This window comes from Homarus americanus, unplaced genomic scaffold, assembly GCF_018991925.1.
Source record: "Homarus americanus isolate GMGI-L3 unplaced genomic scaffold, GMGI_Hamer_2.0 scaffold53233, whole genome shotgun sequence".
In the NCBI taxonomy this organism is placed as follows: domain Eukaryota; kingdom Metazoa; phylum Arthropoda; class Malacostraca; order Decapoda; family Nephropidae; genus Homarus; species Homarus americanus.
In genome coordinates, this window is record NW_024751660.1 from 3526144 (window position 1) to 3545729 (window position 19586).

Sequence of the window (19586 nt, forward strand, 5' to 3'; positions counted from 1 at the left end):
TGCTGCCTTATGGCATCATGAAAATTGTGACTAAGTCCCAGGTTGCTGATCTGACTTTCTGCCTCATTTACACACAATTGCAGGCTCTCGGTTGTTTCTCTAACTTTGACAACACAACATACATTTACCGCAGTTCAATTCTGGTCACCGTATTACAGAATGGATATAAAATCCTAAGAAAGAATTCAGAGGAGAATGAAAAACTAATCCCGGGCATTAGGAACCTTGAGTACGGAGACAGGTTAAAGCATCTTAATTTGCACTCCCTCGAGAGACGTAGAGTGAGGGGCGATAATCAGGGCTAAACAAAGGGGACATTACAAAGGTACTCAAGCTATCCAACCAGTAGCAAACTCGTAACAATGGTTTTAAATTAGACAAATTTAGATTAAGGTGTGAAATAGGTAAACATTGGTTTGGAAATAGTGTACTGGATGAGTGGAACAAGTTACCAAACATCATCATTAACTTGAATACGCTGGATAGCTTCAAACATAGGTTGGATGGATATACTGTATGAGCAATAGGAGTTGGGGGTAAATGGAACTGCCCAGTATGGGCCAATAGGCCAGCTGCAGTTTCCTCCATTCTTATGTTATTATGTTCTAAAAGTAACGGGCACAGCGTAATTTACTTTTAAATATTCTAATTATGTTTTATTACTTCAAAGGTCATTAATTAACACTAATTAGTCATTTTTTTAATTGTGAATCCAGATCCCTAATCAGCATGTAAAGTAGTACCTTTGTAAGAAATTTTAACAAAATCCATGGTATGAACCCAAGTGCCGAAACACAATGTATTTTTGACGTCAGGCAACATTTTTGGAAAGTGAAAACTAACGTGTATATATAGTAAAGATGGTCTATATTTTTTAGAAAATGTATATAAAGGCGATTTAAAACTTCCGGACACTGCATACCGGTAATTGACTTTTTAAATATACAGTGGTCCCTCGATTAATGAAATTTAGGTTAACGAATTAGCTCCCATAAGGATTTTCAGTTCCACTAACGATCAAAACTTCATTAACTACAGCCTTACGAGAAACATGCTTTGTTGTGCTGATCAGCTGAACGGCTAGTCCGCCAAGACAGTAATTGGTTCTATGTTAACATTCGTTTCCAGTGGAGTACATATCAAGAAAGTTGTGCTCTTGAATATTATTGCATTTTTTATATTAAAATTATTGGTCATTCTGAAATTTAGTTAACATACTGATAATATATACAGTACAGGGAACAGTTTTGTGTGCCATTCAGCTGATCGAATCACAAACCATATCTTCTCAGCTTAACTCAGTTTACAATGGAGTGAACATCGAGTTTGTTGGTCTCTTGAATATTTTTGCATTACGTATTTACATTAAAATTATTGGTCATTCTGAAATTCAGTTAACATATTGATAATATAAAGTGCAGAAATTATTATGAAACATGAAGAAGGTATTAGAACCAATGCACTCTGTAAAGAATATGGCATGTCATCATCGACTGCCTCTACAATCAGCTGTTTGATATGTAAGCAAAGCAGCCAGGAATACGACATACACACCTCAAAGTAAGTTAAAATACACCTCAAAGTAAGTTAAAATACAGCATTCTACTGTTTTTTTATTTATTATTGTACAGTATTGTATTTAGTTTATATTTAATGTTTTGTTAATTCTATTACTGGTACACAGTACTTTGTATGTACAGCAACTCCTCGACTTAAGACCTATTCGACATACGACCGCCACAGTCGGTACCAAAATATTTTTAAATGACGCACGTATTTTCTAGACCGAAACGTTTCCGTCCAGTACGAGAGCGTCGCATGGGCTGGGTCGCCTCGTGGTTACAGTATCCAAGCTATAGAGCGCTCAGTTGGTGTTTGGCTGTCGTTGTTGTCGGTAGTGATCGCGCTGTGTACTGGCAATATTTTTTTTTCTAATTCACTTTAGAATGACTGGCAAGCGTAGAAGTGAGAGTTCTGGTGGTGCTCAGAAGAAAAGGAGACAGTCAATTACTTTTGAGATGAAAATGAAGATGATAATACAATATGAAAATGGAAAAACGGTAGCAACCATTTCACGCGACCTTGGCTTCTCTCACTCGACAATTTTGAAAGACAAGGAACGAATTCGTGAGGTAGTGAAAGGATCAGCACCTATAAAGGGAACAATAATAACGAAAAAAAGACAAGGTCCTATTCATGAGATGGAAAAATTACTTGTGATATGGATGGAAGATCAGATACAAAAGCGTATACCCTGAAGCCTTCTAACCCAACAGGCTAAGGCAAGAAGCCTTTTCGAAAGCCTGAAGGAGCAGGCAGGAGATGAGTGCGACCAAAACTTCACAGCAAGTCATGGGTGGTTCCAAAGGTTTAAGAACCGTTACAGTTTGCAATGTGTAAAGGTGAGTGGAGAGGCAGCAAGTGCTGATGTGGGTACTGCCGAAGCTTTTAAGGAGGAGCTAGATCGTGTCATCGTGGAGGGAAATTATTTGCCTGAGCAAATATTTAATGTGGATGAAACTGGCTTATTCTGAAAGCGCATGCCAGGACAGACATATATCCACAAAGAGGAGAAAACCATGCCGGGATTCAAGGCATTCAAGGACCGAATCACACTTCTGTTGAGGGAGGGGAGAACCCAAGGGCTTTTAAGCATGTCAGCAAGCACACACTGCCAGTGCTTTATCGCAGTAACAAGAAAGCATGGATGACCTAAGTACTGTTTGAGGATTGGTTCCCGACTTGTTACATTCCACGAGCGAAGGAGTATTGTCTGCAACAAGGGATTGCATTCAAGATTTTATTAATTTTGGATAATGCTCCAGGACACCCACCACACCTGGATGACCTGCACCCTGATGTTAAGGTAGTCTACATTCCACCTAACACTACGTCTATCATCCAACCCATGGATCAAGGTGCTATTGCTGCTTTTAAAGCGAATTAGTTACATACGACCTTCGCTCAGGCTGTTGCTGCTACTGAAGGTGAGAAAACGCTCAGAGAGTTTTGGAATTACTACAACATTTTGAAATGTATAAAGAACATAGCTGCAGCATGGGATGAGGTTACAGGTCAGTGCATGAATGGAATATGGAAGAAAGTCCTGAAAAGATATGTGAACAGTTTCAAAGGATTTATTGAAGATGAAGTAATTTCTAAGATTAGTAACAAGATAGTGCAGATGGGTAAACAGCTGGAGCTAGAAATTGATAATGAAGATGTTGAGCAGTTGGTTGAAAGTGTAGCAGAAGAGCTAAGTAATGAGGATCTTATTGAACAGGATGCACAGAAAATTGCAGAGGAAGAAGAGTCAAAATGTAAAAGAAGAACCTGCACCCCCCAAAAAATTTTCAGTGAAACAAATGGCAGAGGCATTTTCTACTATTAATTAGGGGATGCAAATGTTTGACGAAATGGATGAAAATGTTGAGCGTTTTACAAAAGTTGACAAAATGATCCAAGATGCACTTGTTTGCTACAGGGAGATTTACAATGAAAAGAAAAGGCAAACTGTGCAGTCTAAATTGGACATATATTTTAAGAAGTCCCCCATTGCTGTCTCCTCACGCCACACCAGTGCTGCCTCTTCACTCCCTAAAGATGATCCAATATCTTCAACAAGCAAGGGTCCCCTGTATGTTAACCTGTCTGAAGAAAGTGACATTGATGACCCACCCAGCCCTGTCTCCTCCTCTGCTTCATCCAATTTATGTAGTCTCCATGTATAATTAAAACATTATTGGGGCCCCGTGTGCATTCAGCTGATTACATTAAAGGTAAGTGCACAGTTACACTGTATCATTCTTCATCATTGATTACTTTTACTGTACTGTATTTCATTTTAGATTTTCTATGTATTATTTTTTGCATTTTCGACTTACGACCTGGATTTGGGTCCCTAACCCCGTCGTAAGTCGGGGAGAAACTACCTGAATACTTTTTCTGTGAGTTGGAACCAATTACCCAATATCCCATTGAAATAATATATTCAGCTAACAAAATTTTTGGTTAACAACTGGCTCTGTGGAACCAATTGTGTTCGTTAATCGAGGGACCACTGTATTCTAAATATCTTTAATTTTCAAATGGCAATTACTTTTCTAACGCTAATTACTCGCCGCTATGGTTTTTCAAGGTAAATTTTTTGTGTTCATTTGTTATTCTGGATGTACTCAAGTGGTTAAACACATTAAATTTAAATTCTGAGATAAAAATGTCTTCAGCCTATAATCCTATAAGGCTTACCGTTTGGGTCATAATCTTGATCTCACCAGTTTTATTCAAAGTCTTAACATATGTACCCCTAAACATACTGATTAAGGATCTGTTGTCCTCAATTTGATAATTGTATAATTACTTGTCCAAATGACATCTCAATAATTTTAGTTACTTTCCTAGCAATACAGTACAGTGGTCCCTTGGTTAACGAACACAATTCGTTTCAGAAGGTCGTTCGTTAACCGAAACCATTGTTTCAATGGGATTTGGGGTAACTGGTTCCAGCTCACCGAAAATCACTTACAAACTAAAAAGAAATGCAGTAAAGTACACTACTTTGAGATGTGCATGTAGAAGGCTCCTGGTTGATGATGATGATGGGAATTAGAATGGGGGTGGAGGAAAAGGGAGAAGAGAAGGCATTGGGGTGGAAGAGAAGTCACCCCATGCAGCCATTTCACCCATAAAATTTTAGTTCAATTGGTGTAATTCAAGATTATTTTCTTTAAATCAACACTGCACTGCATTATATATTGTCAATATGTAAAATAAACTTCAGAATGACCAATAATTGTACTGTAAAAATGTAAAAATAGTTTATGTTCAAGAGAGTCGAGCAAGATGCTTCCTCCACTGAGCAGACACACAAAGTGACGCCATTCTGGGGGAGTCAAGCGGCTGTTTGGCGCACTAAAAACTAGTTCCCTGTACTTCAATTATGTTAAATAATTGTTAAAATGACTAAAAACTTTAATATGTATAAGACTTGGAAAATTATTGAATAGTACAACCTTCTTGATATTTACTCAAATGGTAATGAATTTAAGCCCTAAAACCGATTACCGTATTGGCGGACTAATACTACAGCTGGTCAGCAGGCAAAAGCAGGCGAAAATAGGTTTTGAAATATTTGTAGGGAATTCGTTAACCAAAATTTTTTCGTTAACCGAAGTGAAGAATCTTATGGAAGGTAATTCGTTAACCGAAATTTCGTTAATCGAGGCGTTCGTTAACCGAGGGATCACTGTATTTACTTTTCAAATGTTAATTAATTATTCACTGCCCTTTTTTTTGTGTTAATGTGTTATTCTGTATGTACAGTCTCGTTCAAGATTCTATGAACACTGCTGGCAACTTAAGGCCGTTTGTTTACTATAGTACGTAATATAATATAATACGAAAATACAAAGCGAAACCATTAATTAAGCAATGGGGAACTAAGTAACCAATCAAATTTTACTTTCATTCATAATTTTTACTACGTACAGTACTCCCTCTTTATCGACGGATTTTTTATCGACGGTTTCGATTATCGACGGATTATTTAGCCGGATTTTTATTTTGAACTGTGCTTGATATAATACATTCACGGAAATGTAATATTTTTGCTAAAATGACGTATGTATTACAGTGGAAAGTGGGATCAAATCGTGACGAAAACAATGACTTGCGCTTTCTTTCGTTCAAAAGATGTTACCGTAATCACTTTTCGAATGGTTTAGTTAAAAAACTGTTGTATTGTATTACAATAATATCCTAATTGACTTGAATAAATATTACGATACCATATTTCTGAATATTTTCATTAAAATCCATCAAAATCATTTTCCTTGTCATCGTCTGCAGCACCAAACAGCTTCTCCCAGTCCTCTCCTTGAACAGGGCTAGAGGGTACGTGTTTTTCGAATCGTTTTCAGTTAAAAAATTATTACATCACACGTATATTTTACCTAAACTGCGCCTGAATGAATATATTCTCGGAAATAAATAGTAGTTTTGCTGAAACGTGACGTATTTCAATGTAAAATAGGATAAAATACATGACGAAAACAAAAGACTTTACCTAAGCTTCCGATGTTCTTGAGATGTTACTCGTTTTTTTAATAGTTTTCGGTTAAAATTCTGTTATATTACAATGATATTCTATTCATACTGTGCTTGATATAATACATTCACGGAAATGTAATATTTTTGTTGAAATGACGTATGTATTACAGTGGAAAGTGGGATCAAATCGTGACGAAAACAATGACTTGCGCTTTCTTTCGTTCAAAAGATGTTACCGTAATCACTTTTCGAATGGTTTAGTTAAAAAACTGTTGTATTACAATAATATTCCCTCCTAATTGACTTGAATAAATACTTGAATGGAAATATACAATATTTTTGTTGAAACTACCCGCGTTTCAGTGTAAAGTGTTGTAATAATAAATGGTAAACAATTTGCCTTGGGCATCCGGATTTTTGGACTTTTACTGTAGCCTACTGTACACTGTTTTGTTTACTGTAAGGACCGATGTTCACTTCAATAAATGAAATCGTAAGTTTGCTAGTATTTTTGTCCACTTATTATATTATTATTTATACACTATTATTTAAGGTTATGTGTAAAGGAAACGCATTAATGCTTAAAGGTACATTTATTCAACATATGCTAATAATAGTTAGAAAAATTACGTAACCATCACGGTATCGACGGTTTCTTTATCGACGGCCGTTTACAGAACGTAACCCCCGTCGATAAAGAGGGAGTACTGTACTATAGTAAACAAACAGCCTAGAGTTGCCAGCTGTCTTCAGCAGTGTTTAAAGAATCTTGAACGAGACTGTACCTAAGTAGTTTGACACATTGAATGGTCAGATTGCTATATAAATAAAATGCTGGACAGAAGTTACATTACATAGAGAAAAAGTCACCTTATAATTACAAACAATATAACTAAAAACACTTTATACTTACAACACCATTTTGTACAGAAAACCCTAGTTGGTATTTTGTGTCAGGTCTACGAATCTTCACCTCAACCACAGGAGGGCAAGGGACTACCGTAAGCTTCACTGCAGTATTATATTTTGTATTCTGAAGTATAAAGAAAGGTTGAGTCAAGATATATATTTTGACCCTTGAAGATATAGGTGTTAGCAATCACAAATATAATAACATTGATTTTGCAGTTTATAGAGAAAGATATGCACAGATATCATGTAATAAAATATGATACATGAGCACAATTTAATCCCAACATTTAAAAACAAAGAAGTGTGGAAGCAAATTATTCTAACTAAAGACAACATATAAATGGTTACTGATATAAAGGTGACAAAATACTGTATTTTAAGTGGACCCAAATAAAGCAAGAATGAACAGTTTTAATATAAAAATCCCAGAAAAATGTGTGTAGGATCCCTTGGCTGGATACATAACAATAAACTTAGCAATGACTTAAATTTCAACTGTGGACTTTTTCTCCTGATGGTCAAGGTACAGGTGCTATGCTATGGTCTTTACATGAAGCTCAATTTGTGCTTCAAAAACCTAAAATTACACCTTCAACAACAGGAAGAGACAACACTTTGATAAATTTTCTCCTTTCTACTGTAAGACAAGTAAAGAAAAAGATCTGATCCTTTTCTTCCTCTTTCCTTTCCCTATAGAAGAAGAGTTTTGAAGAGTTTCTACTGTTTTTATTTAGCTAATCTGTTCCTTTCCATTCTCATCCATCCCCTGATTGTTACCTTCTTCCTTCCCTTTCTCTGAGGAAATGTATTAAAAGGGAAAATATAGGAAAGGGTTTCTTCAATATTTTCAGTTTTCCTGCTCCCTTCTTCCTTCCACCCCCTCCTTTTCTCCCTTTGTTTCCCCTGATCTGGTTTTTGTATCATGTGATACTTCGTCATCACCAAGTACTGGGGAATCTAGAAGAATGTACACCCTAACCTTTGGAGCAAGATACCAATACAGTACATCATTGGTGCATGGAAATAAGTTACATTTTGAAAACCAAATTTTGAATTTTGCATGACTAAATTCAACCTTTCATCCAGCAACCCTCAACTTCAATATAAAAATCATCTCTCTACAGCTAATGCATTTAAGCATTATCATATTAGTGCATGGAAACTCATTTACTGGTTAGGGAAGTGAAAGTGACAAATACAACGATAGTAAGGGTTATGAGTCTTATGCCAGAGTAAAACTAACAAGTACTGTAAGCAGTTTGCACTCTTTTCTTCTGACTATCAGCTGTGACTTTAACCTTTGATATATTGACCTGAATTCAGTGTTCTGCCCTTCATCTACTGTTGAGACAAATCCATATAAGTATACACTCAAGTTATGCTCTGTGTACACACTCCCAACCACTCATATAACAATGCTACACCAAAATAATACAATATATAAGTTTGTAACCTTTCAACAAACACATAAAACTGATAAAAAATTATGGTTACAATGTTCTTGTAATTAACTGAAGGATAACATTAGTGTTGGATTGATTTTAAAATATTGTGAAAGATGTGCCTTTAATTCAATGTATGTTTTGAGGAAAAAAATCGAGACATTATGTGTTGAGGAAATTGAGCAAATGGATTTCTGTCTACAATACTGTATATGAAAATTATAGCATGTAACCAAAGAGATAAAAATGACAATTCATTCTTACCTTTATATAATTCTGGCAGGTAGAAAGTGGAAGACCCACTAACGACACACCATTAATAGCAATTATTTGGTCACCAATGTTGAGCTGGCCACACTTGGCAGCAGCACCCGTGGGGGATAGATTGGCGATCACAACCGTCGGGACCATAGACCCCCACCCTGACTCCACGACCACGACACCCAGGATTTCGCTCTTCATCTTTGGTACCACCACCTGAAATAAACAGGAGTGTGTTTAATAAAAACAAGATGAATGAGACAAAATCTATTCTACCGAAAAAACTGCAGGTGCACAACTACAGCCTTACACAAAAGCCTCACCACAAAGCGTGTGTTACTAGTGCTGTTTAGTAACTGCCAACACATATAAAGCAACTGAGGAACTTCATGATACATACACAGATGTCTGACAAGAACTGGCATTCTACCACCACCACTCCAGACTCTCCTGATCATGATGGTACAGTAATAGTCACAGAGACCGCTCACTATACAAAATCTAAAAAAACTCAAATGTTTCATCAGGTACCTCTAATGATGTCATACAATTACTGAGATAACAGTACTTGATGTGAGGTTACTAGACAGTCGCAACAAGTGAGTGTTCCTAAAAACAGTAGTTTTGCACAAGTTAAGGATTTTTTTTTTTTTAATGAATGAAATTCATTTATCACACGTGCAAATTCAAATCTTATTTTTTCCCTTAAAAGGATTATTGTATCACTTACCGTTTTTGAGATATATAGCTCCTGTGTACGACGTAGGCATGTGGGCGGTGTGGGTGGGGCGGCAGAAAAGATTTAAAATGCCCATTAGAATACACTTTTCATATATGACTAATGACCACATTTTGAAAATGATTGGTCAAAGGATTGGGCATGTGGGCACGGTGGGCGGTCAAGTGATAATTTTCATTTGATGAAACATATGCTAAGCTCTGAAGCTTCAAGTAAATGGCTCATTCATTCTTGACATATATATAATGGACAAAATCTCGTGCACAAACGTATTAGACAACTCAAACAAGCTCTGCTTCACAAAATTTAAGTCATACCACTCATACCACTGCCTTCATTATCCAAAGCACTGTACTGAACATAGCCTAATGAGTTTAATTTACATAATACAATATCAAGGTTGGTTTTAAGTAACAACCTTGAGGCTTAAACAAGTAATTAACTAACTTGCTTATCAGTTACAAAGCTGACTCTTATCTGACTTGATAAAAAGACAAATATCAATCTTCTTATTCAGTGTGAATAAAAATAAGTCAAGGTTTCATAACAACCACATCTTCTTGTATTACTGTTAACAATCTTTCAGAATGTGAGCAAAACTTTGGAAGGTAATGATAAAGTGTTCTCAATATCAACTGAAAAGCAATATAACTACCACGCTGCTGCCCGAATTATCAGTACTGATATTTAAAAAAACTCCTGGTTTACTATAAAACATTTTTCCTGGAATTTACATTATGTATTGTTATCAATATCACAATTAATGCAGTTGTTAATACATTAAATGTAAAACCATAACTAATTATCATTTTCTTTGGTGGTTCTCTAATCATCAAGGTGTGACATAGTTGGTGGATAACCGAGGCAGTGGTGTCCCCTACAGTACCACGCTCGAGTCTTCACCTGCTCACAATCATCTTGCATATACTAATACCTCGCAAGGCTGGCATGTAGCGGGTTTATTATCTCAATTACGCATAATATCAGACTGCAATACAAAAATACCTTAAAGGTTTACATGAAAAAAAAAAGGAAAGAAAAATATATACAGTACTATATATATATATATATATATATATATATATATATACAGTATATCTATATTCAGCAATATTCCCGTTAGCCAGAACAATTGGTGCGGGGCACTTCCTGGGACGAGAGATTTCCAGGTAACCAAACGACTTTCTCAAACTCAGAAAAATCTCTTATCCCAGAATTTTTTCCAGTTACTGGAGAAAGTTTTAGAGTCTAAACTCAGCATCTTGCACAGACATACACTTGCCCACATTCCCAGGATGTTTCTGGGTGCTGAAGAAAGTTTTCCAAGGGCCTAAGCTACCTGAGACTGTAAAAGCATTTCTAAAATAAGTTATAAACACCATTTCTTTAATAAAATAATCATGAATACTTTATCGAAAATTTTTTTAAAATAAATATATTTAAAAACTAAAAATATATATGACACGGGCGTGAATGAAGCTTTGTGTTACAGAAAAGACTGGTATTTTCCACTCCCACAGGGCTGTAGGGGATTAGTGGGTCTCACGTAACTGACCTAACCTGACACAATGTCAGGTGGAGGTAGCGTGGGGGATTAGTGGTCTCATATTACTGACCTGATGTAATGTCAGGTTATCTGTTGTTAGGTGAGTGATTAGTGGGTCTCATGACCTGAAGAAGTCTTCAATAAAGACAAAAGTTAAGGTATTTTTGAGACACGAGACTGCTAGCAAAAAAAAGTGAATACAACATTTGCTCTAATTGTGTTAGAGAAATGAATTTCTTACCATTGCATATGTGGAGATGCATTCATGATGACATTATTTTTTACCTATGAAGTATATACAGTATTGTATGTGAAGGGTACGGGTATTAATGATAATTTATGAGAACACCGCTACCACCAGAAGGAGCTGTTCGATTTCATAAATATTTTTAAACATTCTTAACATTATATTACAGGGGGTAGTTTAAAAGATGCGAAAACCTTTTATTTTAATTATTTGTACTTTTTTTATTAAGTATAATATATATATATATATATATATATATATATTTCATGTAAATCCACAATGAAAACGTGGATAAGATAAATCTTGATAAAATCACACGGGAAAATGGAAACAACGGAGTACCTTAGCTTTCGTCTTTCATTCCTCTGTAACCAGACAAGTTCCTACACTTAAGAATATTTTGACTCTGCCCTATCGTGATGAATTTGTCCCTTTAGTTCGGTCCCTCAAGCTTCTAAATATTAATGTTGTTTTCAAGTATGACTCAACCATTACCAATATGTTAATAAGAAATAGCCCAAGTTTGAATGTAAATGGAAGTGTTTATTGTATTCCATGTAGCCAATGTAATTGTAATTATGTAGGTCAGACAGGAAAAACACTGCAGCTCAGAATCAAACAACATAAGTATAATATCAGAACTGCATCTGAAAGCAGTGCCTTGTTCGTTCATGTTAGGAATAATAATCACCCCATTGCTTGGGAAAAAAGCTTAGAAGTATTCAAATCATCTTGTGTCACAGAAAGACTTCTGGTTGAAGCTAGTTTGATTAAGGAATTAAAATCAATAAACCTTAGTGATGGTCAGTTCAAAACTGATAATATGTTACATAAATTTATTTGTCAGTGGCCCAAGGTTAAAACTGCTTTGAAAACCTTTGATCTTGATGTATGACAGTTATTTTGTGGGTCCCTTTTTTCTGACCTGACCTGTCTAGTCACGTCACCACCCTTCTCTTAAGCTCCTCTACGGTTGTGTTGGTGTGGGGATTAGTGGATGTCATCATTATGACCTGACCTCATGTTTTTAGGTCACCCTGTATATTTAAGCCTCTCTCTGTCCATGTAATCTAGTTGCCTCTGAAGATGTCTTGAATAAAGACGAAAGCTAAGGTACTCCGTTGTTTCCATTTTCCCGTGTGATTTTATCAAGATATATATATATATATATATATATATATATATATATATATATATATATATATATATATATATATATATATATATATATATATATATATATATATATATATATATATATATATATATATATATATATATATATATATACAGTCAACCCTCACTTTACGCGGTCCCACATTCCGCGTTTCTACGTCTGCGCGGTGCCCTGCCAGAACCCAGGATGCTCACATTCCGCGGTGGGTGTACCCCTTTACACGGGTGAAGTATAATTTTTTTATTTAGCTCATAAAATTCATACAAATTATCCGGCCAGAATATAATTTACATTGCTGGAATTCTTACAATTTGATGATCATTTTGAATATAAACATCATAGATTTTGCATTAGACATACAAATTTTAGATATAATGTTTACTCTTGAGTAAATATGTTATCTTTTGTGCAAAATATATGATATTTATATTCAAAATATTCCTGGTCTTACAAGGAATCCAGCAATGTCAATTATATTATCCTAACTTTAGTCTGATTTATTATTTATTACTAAAAAGGTAAACAGTCTGGTATTCCCACACATTTATCTAGTAGGGACGTTGGTGGAGGGAGGGAGGGACCGGCGACCGACCATCTGTTACCGTGTGAAGAATATTTTTTTTTTTTTTATTAACTGAAGATTTTTATTTTAGCTCATAAAATTCATACAAATTACCTGGCCAGAATATAATTTACATTGCTGGAATTCTTACAATTTGATGATCATTTTGAATATAAATATCTTATATTTTGCATTAGACATAAAATTTTTAGATATAATGTTCACTCTTAGTAAATATGTTATCTTTTGTGCAAAATATATGACATTTATATTCAAAATATTCCTGGTCTTACAAGGAATCCAGCAATGTCAATTATATTATCCTAACTTTAATCTGAGGTATTATTTAATAGGCTACTAAATGTTAAAATCTAGTTTTTTCACCCACTCTTTCTCTTGAAGGGAGGGTTGGGACGGACTGACCATCTGGCAGGGTTGGAAGAGGGGGGGAGGCAAGCTGGGGTACTTTGATTGACAGATAGTGTCGTGAAGAATATTTTTTTTTTTATTAACTGAAGATATTTATTTTAGCTCATAAAATTCATACAAATTACCCGGCCAGAATATAATTTACATTGCTGGAATTCTTACAATTTGATGATCATTTTGAATATAAACATCATAGATTTTGCATTAGACATACAAATTTTAGATGTAATGATTGCTCTGAGTAAATATGTTATCTTTTGTGAAAAATATATGACATTTATATTCAAAATATTCCTGGTCTTACAAGGAATCCAGCAATGTCAATTATATTATCCTAACTTTAGTTTGAGGTATTATTTATTACTATACCTGGTTTTCCCCCCAAAATTTCTCAGAGGGAAGAGCCAGCAGTGTAGTGTGAGAAGAGGGGGAGGGAGTCGTGTCCATTATTTGAATGGACATTAACTTGGCGACTGTATTTCTCTATTTCTCTTAAGTATTAATTGTGTGCATGTACCATCATAAAATTAAGATGTTATTTTTACTAGAACATAGGTATTGTGTTGGAAAAAGTGGAGTTTGGGGGTCAGCTGGTCTCTATTTCATTTAATCCCATATGTTATGTTATTCACTTTACGCGTTTCTCACTTTCCGCGGTACCCTGTGGGTTACATTAACCGCGTAAAGTGAGGGTTGACTGTATATATATATATATATATATATATATATATATATATATATATATATATATATATATATATATATATATATATATATATATATATATATATATATATATATATATATATATATATATATCTTGATAAAATCACACGGGAAAATGGAAACAACGGAGTACCTTAGCTTTCGTCTTTATTCAAGACATCTTCAGAGGCAACTAGATTACATGGACAGAGAGAGGCTTAAATATACAGGGTGACCTAAAAACATGAGGTCAGGTCATAATGATGACATCCACTAATCCCCACACCAACACAACGTGAAGAGTAGAATAAAGAGCGAAAGCTAAAAGGTACTCCGTTGTTTCCATTTTCCGTGTGATTTTATCAAGATTTATCTTATCCACGTTTTCATTGTGGATTTACATAAAATATATATATATATATATATATATATATATATATATATATATATATATATATATATATATATATATATATATATATATATATATATATATATATATATATATATATATATATATATATATATATATATATATATATATATATCTTGATAAAATCACGGGAAAATAGAAATTTTATCTTCAAGGCAACTAGATTACATGGACAGAGAAACCCCAAATATGCAGAATTTGACCTAAAAACATGGTCGGAGTCATGTGATGACATCCACTAATCCCCACCAACACAACCGTAAAGAGTAGAATAAAGGCAGCTAAGATATCCGTTGTTTTCCATTTTCCCGTGTGATTTTTATCAAGATTTATCTTATCACGTTTTCATTATTAGGATTTTATGAAATATATATATATACACCTAAACCCCGACTTACGACGGGGTTAGGGACCCAAATCCAGGTCGTAAGTCCGATATGGTCGTAAGTCCGATATAGATAAAAAAAATATATATATAGATAATACAGTACAGTAATATATATATATAGATAAAATCACACGGGAAAATGGAAACAACGGAGTACCTTAGCTTTCGTCTTTATTCAAGACATCTTCAGAGGCAACTAGATTACATGGACAGAGAGAGGCTTAAATATACAGGGTGACCTAAAAACATGAGGTCAGGTCATAATGATGACATCCACTAATCCCCACACCAACACAACCGTAGAGTAGAATAAAACGAAAGCTAAGGTTTTCCGTTGTTTCCATTTTCCCGTGTGATTTTATCAAGATTTATCTTATCCACGTTCGTATTGTGGATTCTAGGAAATATATATATATATATATATATATATATATATATATATATATATATATATATATATATATATATATATATATATATATATATATATATATATATATATACACACACACACACACACACACACAGTGAACCCTCGCTTTACGCGGTTTCACTTTACGCGTTTCTACATTTACACGGTACCCTACCAGAACCGGAATTCCCACTTTACCACTTTACGCGGTGCATCTACTCATCTACTTATTTCACTAAAGCGTTCGACCTAGTCGACCACAATATAATCATAAACAAAGCTATTGACCTCGGGCTTCGGAGAAGTCTCATACCATGGCTTACAGACTTCCTCAGTGACCGACGCCAAGCTGTACGCTTCCGAGGGGCTGTCTCCACCTTTCAGTCACTCACCTGTGGCGTGGCGATCCACTCATCATCAATGATGCCCTAAGAGAAACCCCTGCTCGCTGGAAATATGTCGACGACTCCACCATTGGGATCAGCGTCAACAATTCTGCTCCCAACTATACCGCCCTTCAGGATTTATTGACCAGTCTCCAAAACTGGGCCACCAACAACCATGTCACCATCAACCATACCAAGACCATGGTTATGCACATCAACCTCTCCTCCGACATTGTCCCACCTCCTTCCATTACCCTAGGTCCGAACACACTCCAGGTTGTAGATTCCACGAAGCTCCTCGGCGTCACCATAGACAACAAACTAAATTGGAAACCACACGTCAGTGAAGTTGTCAAATCCTCCAGTTTCCGTCTCCACCTCCTCCGCCGACTCAAGTCCCTCGGAGTTCCCGCACACGAGCTCCTCAGTGTATACACAACATTCATACTTCCCAAGCTCACCTATGCCTCCCCCACCTGGTCTTCCTCCCTAAATGCCACACAACGTAAACACCTAGAAAAAGTGCAAAAGAGGGCATGCAAGATTATTCTCTCCCCTTCCTACTCCACATATCAAGAAGCGCTCAACACACTGACCCTTTCGACTCTCACTGACCATCACCACGGCCTCATCTGCAAATTTGGTAAGAAGCTTCTACACCATCCCCGACACCGGCCCCTACTACCACCTGAGATCCCCTGTCCGAGAATTGCTGTTCGACACCACAACCGCATCCAGCCCATACGTGCACGAACTGATCGCTATAAGAACAGCCCAGTCCCAACCATCGTAAAAATTATCAATAACATGTAATAAATCAGTGTATTCACTCCCAGTAAACACTGCTCCCTACACTGTCACTATGTTGAAATGAACTGTAGTTTGAGCTGATCCCCATCTAAGTTACTATATGTCTTATTTGTGTCACTTATGTCACTTGTATATTATTTGTAATTCGTAACCCATTCCCCAAATATGTAACTGTATATTTTCAGCCTTCTGGCTGCCAAGCTCTTTCAATAAACCGTTAATTATTATTATTATTATTATTATTATTATTATTATACGCGGGTGAAGTATAATTTTTTTATTTAGCTCATAAAATTCATACAAATTATCTGGCCAGAATATAATTTACATTGCTGGAATTCTTACAATTTGATGATCATTTTGAATATAAACATCATAGATTTTGCATTAGACATACAAATTTTAGATCTAATGTAAGTATTTTGTTTGCTCTGAGTAAATATGTTATCTTTTGTGCAAAATATATGACAGTTATATTCAAAATATTCCTGGTCTTACAAGGAATCCAGCAATGTCAATTATATTATCCTAACTTTAGTTTGAGATATTATTTATTACTATACCTTAAAATCTAGTGGTTTTCCCCCAAAAATTTCTCAGAGAGGGAAGAGCCAGCAAGTATAGTGTGAGAAGAGGGGGAGGGAGTTGAGTCCATTATTTGAATGGACATTAACTTGGCGACTGTATTTCTCTATTTCTCTCAAGTATTAATTGTGTGCATGTACCATCATAAAATTAAGATGTTATTTTTACTAGAACATAGGTATTGTATCAGAAAAAGTGGAGTTTGGGGGTCAGCCGGTCTCTATTTCATTTAATCCCATATGTTATGTTGTTCACTTTACGCGAGAAGTTTCTCGCTTTACACGGACCTCCGTGGGTTCAATTGAGCTCGTAAAGTGAGGGTTCACTGTATATATATATATCTGATACGGCCATGAATGAAGCTGTGGAATTTTCCACTCTTCACAGCAAAATTTCCCCGAGTCTAGACGCATCTTGCATGGAGCCGTATTTATTTACGCAAACACCACTGTACACGCACAATATACAGGTACTGTACTGTTAATACTTTAAACATAATAATGTAGACTACTACTATATTGTATATACTGTACTGTACTCACCAACAGATGCTGTTATCTTGAGCCTAGAGTAGGCAGACACTGTCCATTCAACTGAATATAATATGTCAGAGTGAGTGAATAGTGGACCTAATGACCTGAAGATGTCTTGAATAAAGACAAAAGCTATGGTACACCAGTGTTTCCAACTTACTGAATGGACAGTATGGTACACATAACTGTAATCACTTATTATGTTTATAACACTGCTGTAACACTGTATTCTTGACTGCACTGCACAACACAAACTGTATGCAAAAACAACAGAGTGCAGGGAAACAGCTTTCTACAATGGCAGCAGAATATGAACTAAATGATCCAGGCAGCTAGGCCACCCTTGTGCCTGACACATGGGGATGCGTTGGAACATGATACACTGTCTTGGAACTCCCTGAAAATTTATTCCCAGGCCCAGAGTGAAGAGATTTGGAGAGATTTTCTCAGAACCCTCTCGGAATTTTCTCAGAAAATGTGCCTGATTTTCAGCATCGGAAACTCGTTCACAGACCCGGAATCGAGATAATTTTCCCGGAAACATTCAGAGACAATTTCAATTACGGGCATTGGTGAGTTCCGGCTAACGGGGATTCCAGCTGACAGAGACATTACTGTACAGTAGATAGATACATGAAAAAGTAGAAAACACCCAAAATAATTATCTGATTTTATGCATAGTTAAGACTGGTGGCACGAGAGCCAAATTGTTTAAATATTGGTGCATTTTAACATTTGGTACCTCATGTGTGACATAATCAACCAATTTGACCATAAGATAAATAATGTATTATTTACACATAAGTATAAATGAGCTTTATTAACATATAATCTCATGTCTCAAGATTGATGACAGTGTCACACACAAAAATATAGTAAAGGTCATAATGGTCTATAACAAACATACCTCTTTCTGTAGTTCTTTCTTGGCAAACATTTGAAGTTCATCTCCAAAGATTTCTTGAGAATTAAGGACCTCCTGGTAGTCCATCTCTTTAACAAAACTATGATCTTCAATTCCATTGGCCTTCAAGAATTCTAGGTAGGCTACTTGGAAGGCTTGACCAATACTCTGCGCTATAAATTGTGCCTGTAAAATTTATATTTTTTAATATGCCATACCAGTACTGTATGATGCCAAGATACAGGCATCTTTGCTGTGACTAAGAAATGTACTGTATTGTAAATATAAAAAATATAAAATTATTTTTTCATTGCAATTCACAAGGACAAGGCTTGTTAAAAATAGTAAATGCCTGTGCCAATAAGGGGTATTATTATGGCAAAGTTACTACAATAATATTTAAAAACTCTCAAGCTAAGTGAACCCAGTATTGGATGAGGAATCGCCACGTGATGGAAGGAGCAATTTAGTAAAATGACATTGTGGACGAGTCTGAGTGAGATTCTAAGTAATCTATCAGCCAAAGCTGGGAATTGCAACTGCCCCCCCCCCCCATTTCATGACTATGAGGGTAACGTAACCCCTGCAGCATCATACATCCCCTACTAACCTAACACAGTTCCTACTAGCCTTACATACTTTGTACTAGCCCCACAATGCCTCTAGCAGACCCACACAGGCCCTATTAACCTAATACAGCAACCACAGAAATAACCTCACACAACCCCTACTAGCCTCATATAGTCCCTACAAGCCTCATATAGTCCGTACTAGCTTCATATAGTCCCTACTAGCCTCATATAGTCCCTACTAGCCTCATATAGTCCCTATTAGCCTCATATAGTCCCTACTAGCTTCATATAGTCCCTACTAGCCTCGTAGTCCCTACTAGCCTCATATAGTCCCTACAAGCCTCATATAGTCCCTACTAGCCTCATATAGTCTCTACTAGCTTCATATAAACCCTACTAGCCTCATATAGTCCTACTAGCTTCATATAGTCCCTACTAGCCTCATATAGTCCCTACTAGCCTCATATAGCCCCTAATAGCCTCATATAGTCCCTA

The 19586-nt window shown here is 35.8% G+C and overlaps 1 protein-coding gene across 11 annotated transcripts in view; it reads right to left on the reverse strand.

The window, feature by feature from the left end:
• LOC121854771 (protein lin-10-like) overlaps window positions 1-19586 on the reverse strand; it is a 126221-nt gene that overhangs the window by 7477 nt on the left and 99158 nt on the right. For 10 of the 11 annotated variants that reach the window (XM_042349547.1, XM_042349543.1, XM_042349545.1 and 7 more), the window contains 4 exons: window positions 18523-18705; window positions 9394-9414; window positions 8667-8879; window positions 6962-7081 (listed from right to left, as the gene is read on the reverse strand). In XM_042349547.1, coding sequence (XP_042205481.1) covers window positions 6962-7081; window positions 8667-8879; window positions 9394-9414; window positions 18523-18705 — 537 coding nt within the window. The remainder of the gene's footprint in view (window positions 1-6961; window positions 7082-8666; window positions 8880-9393; window positions 9415-18522; window positions 18706-19586) is intronic. The other variant, XM_042349541.1, reaches the window with a different exon arrangement.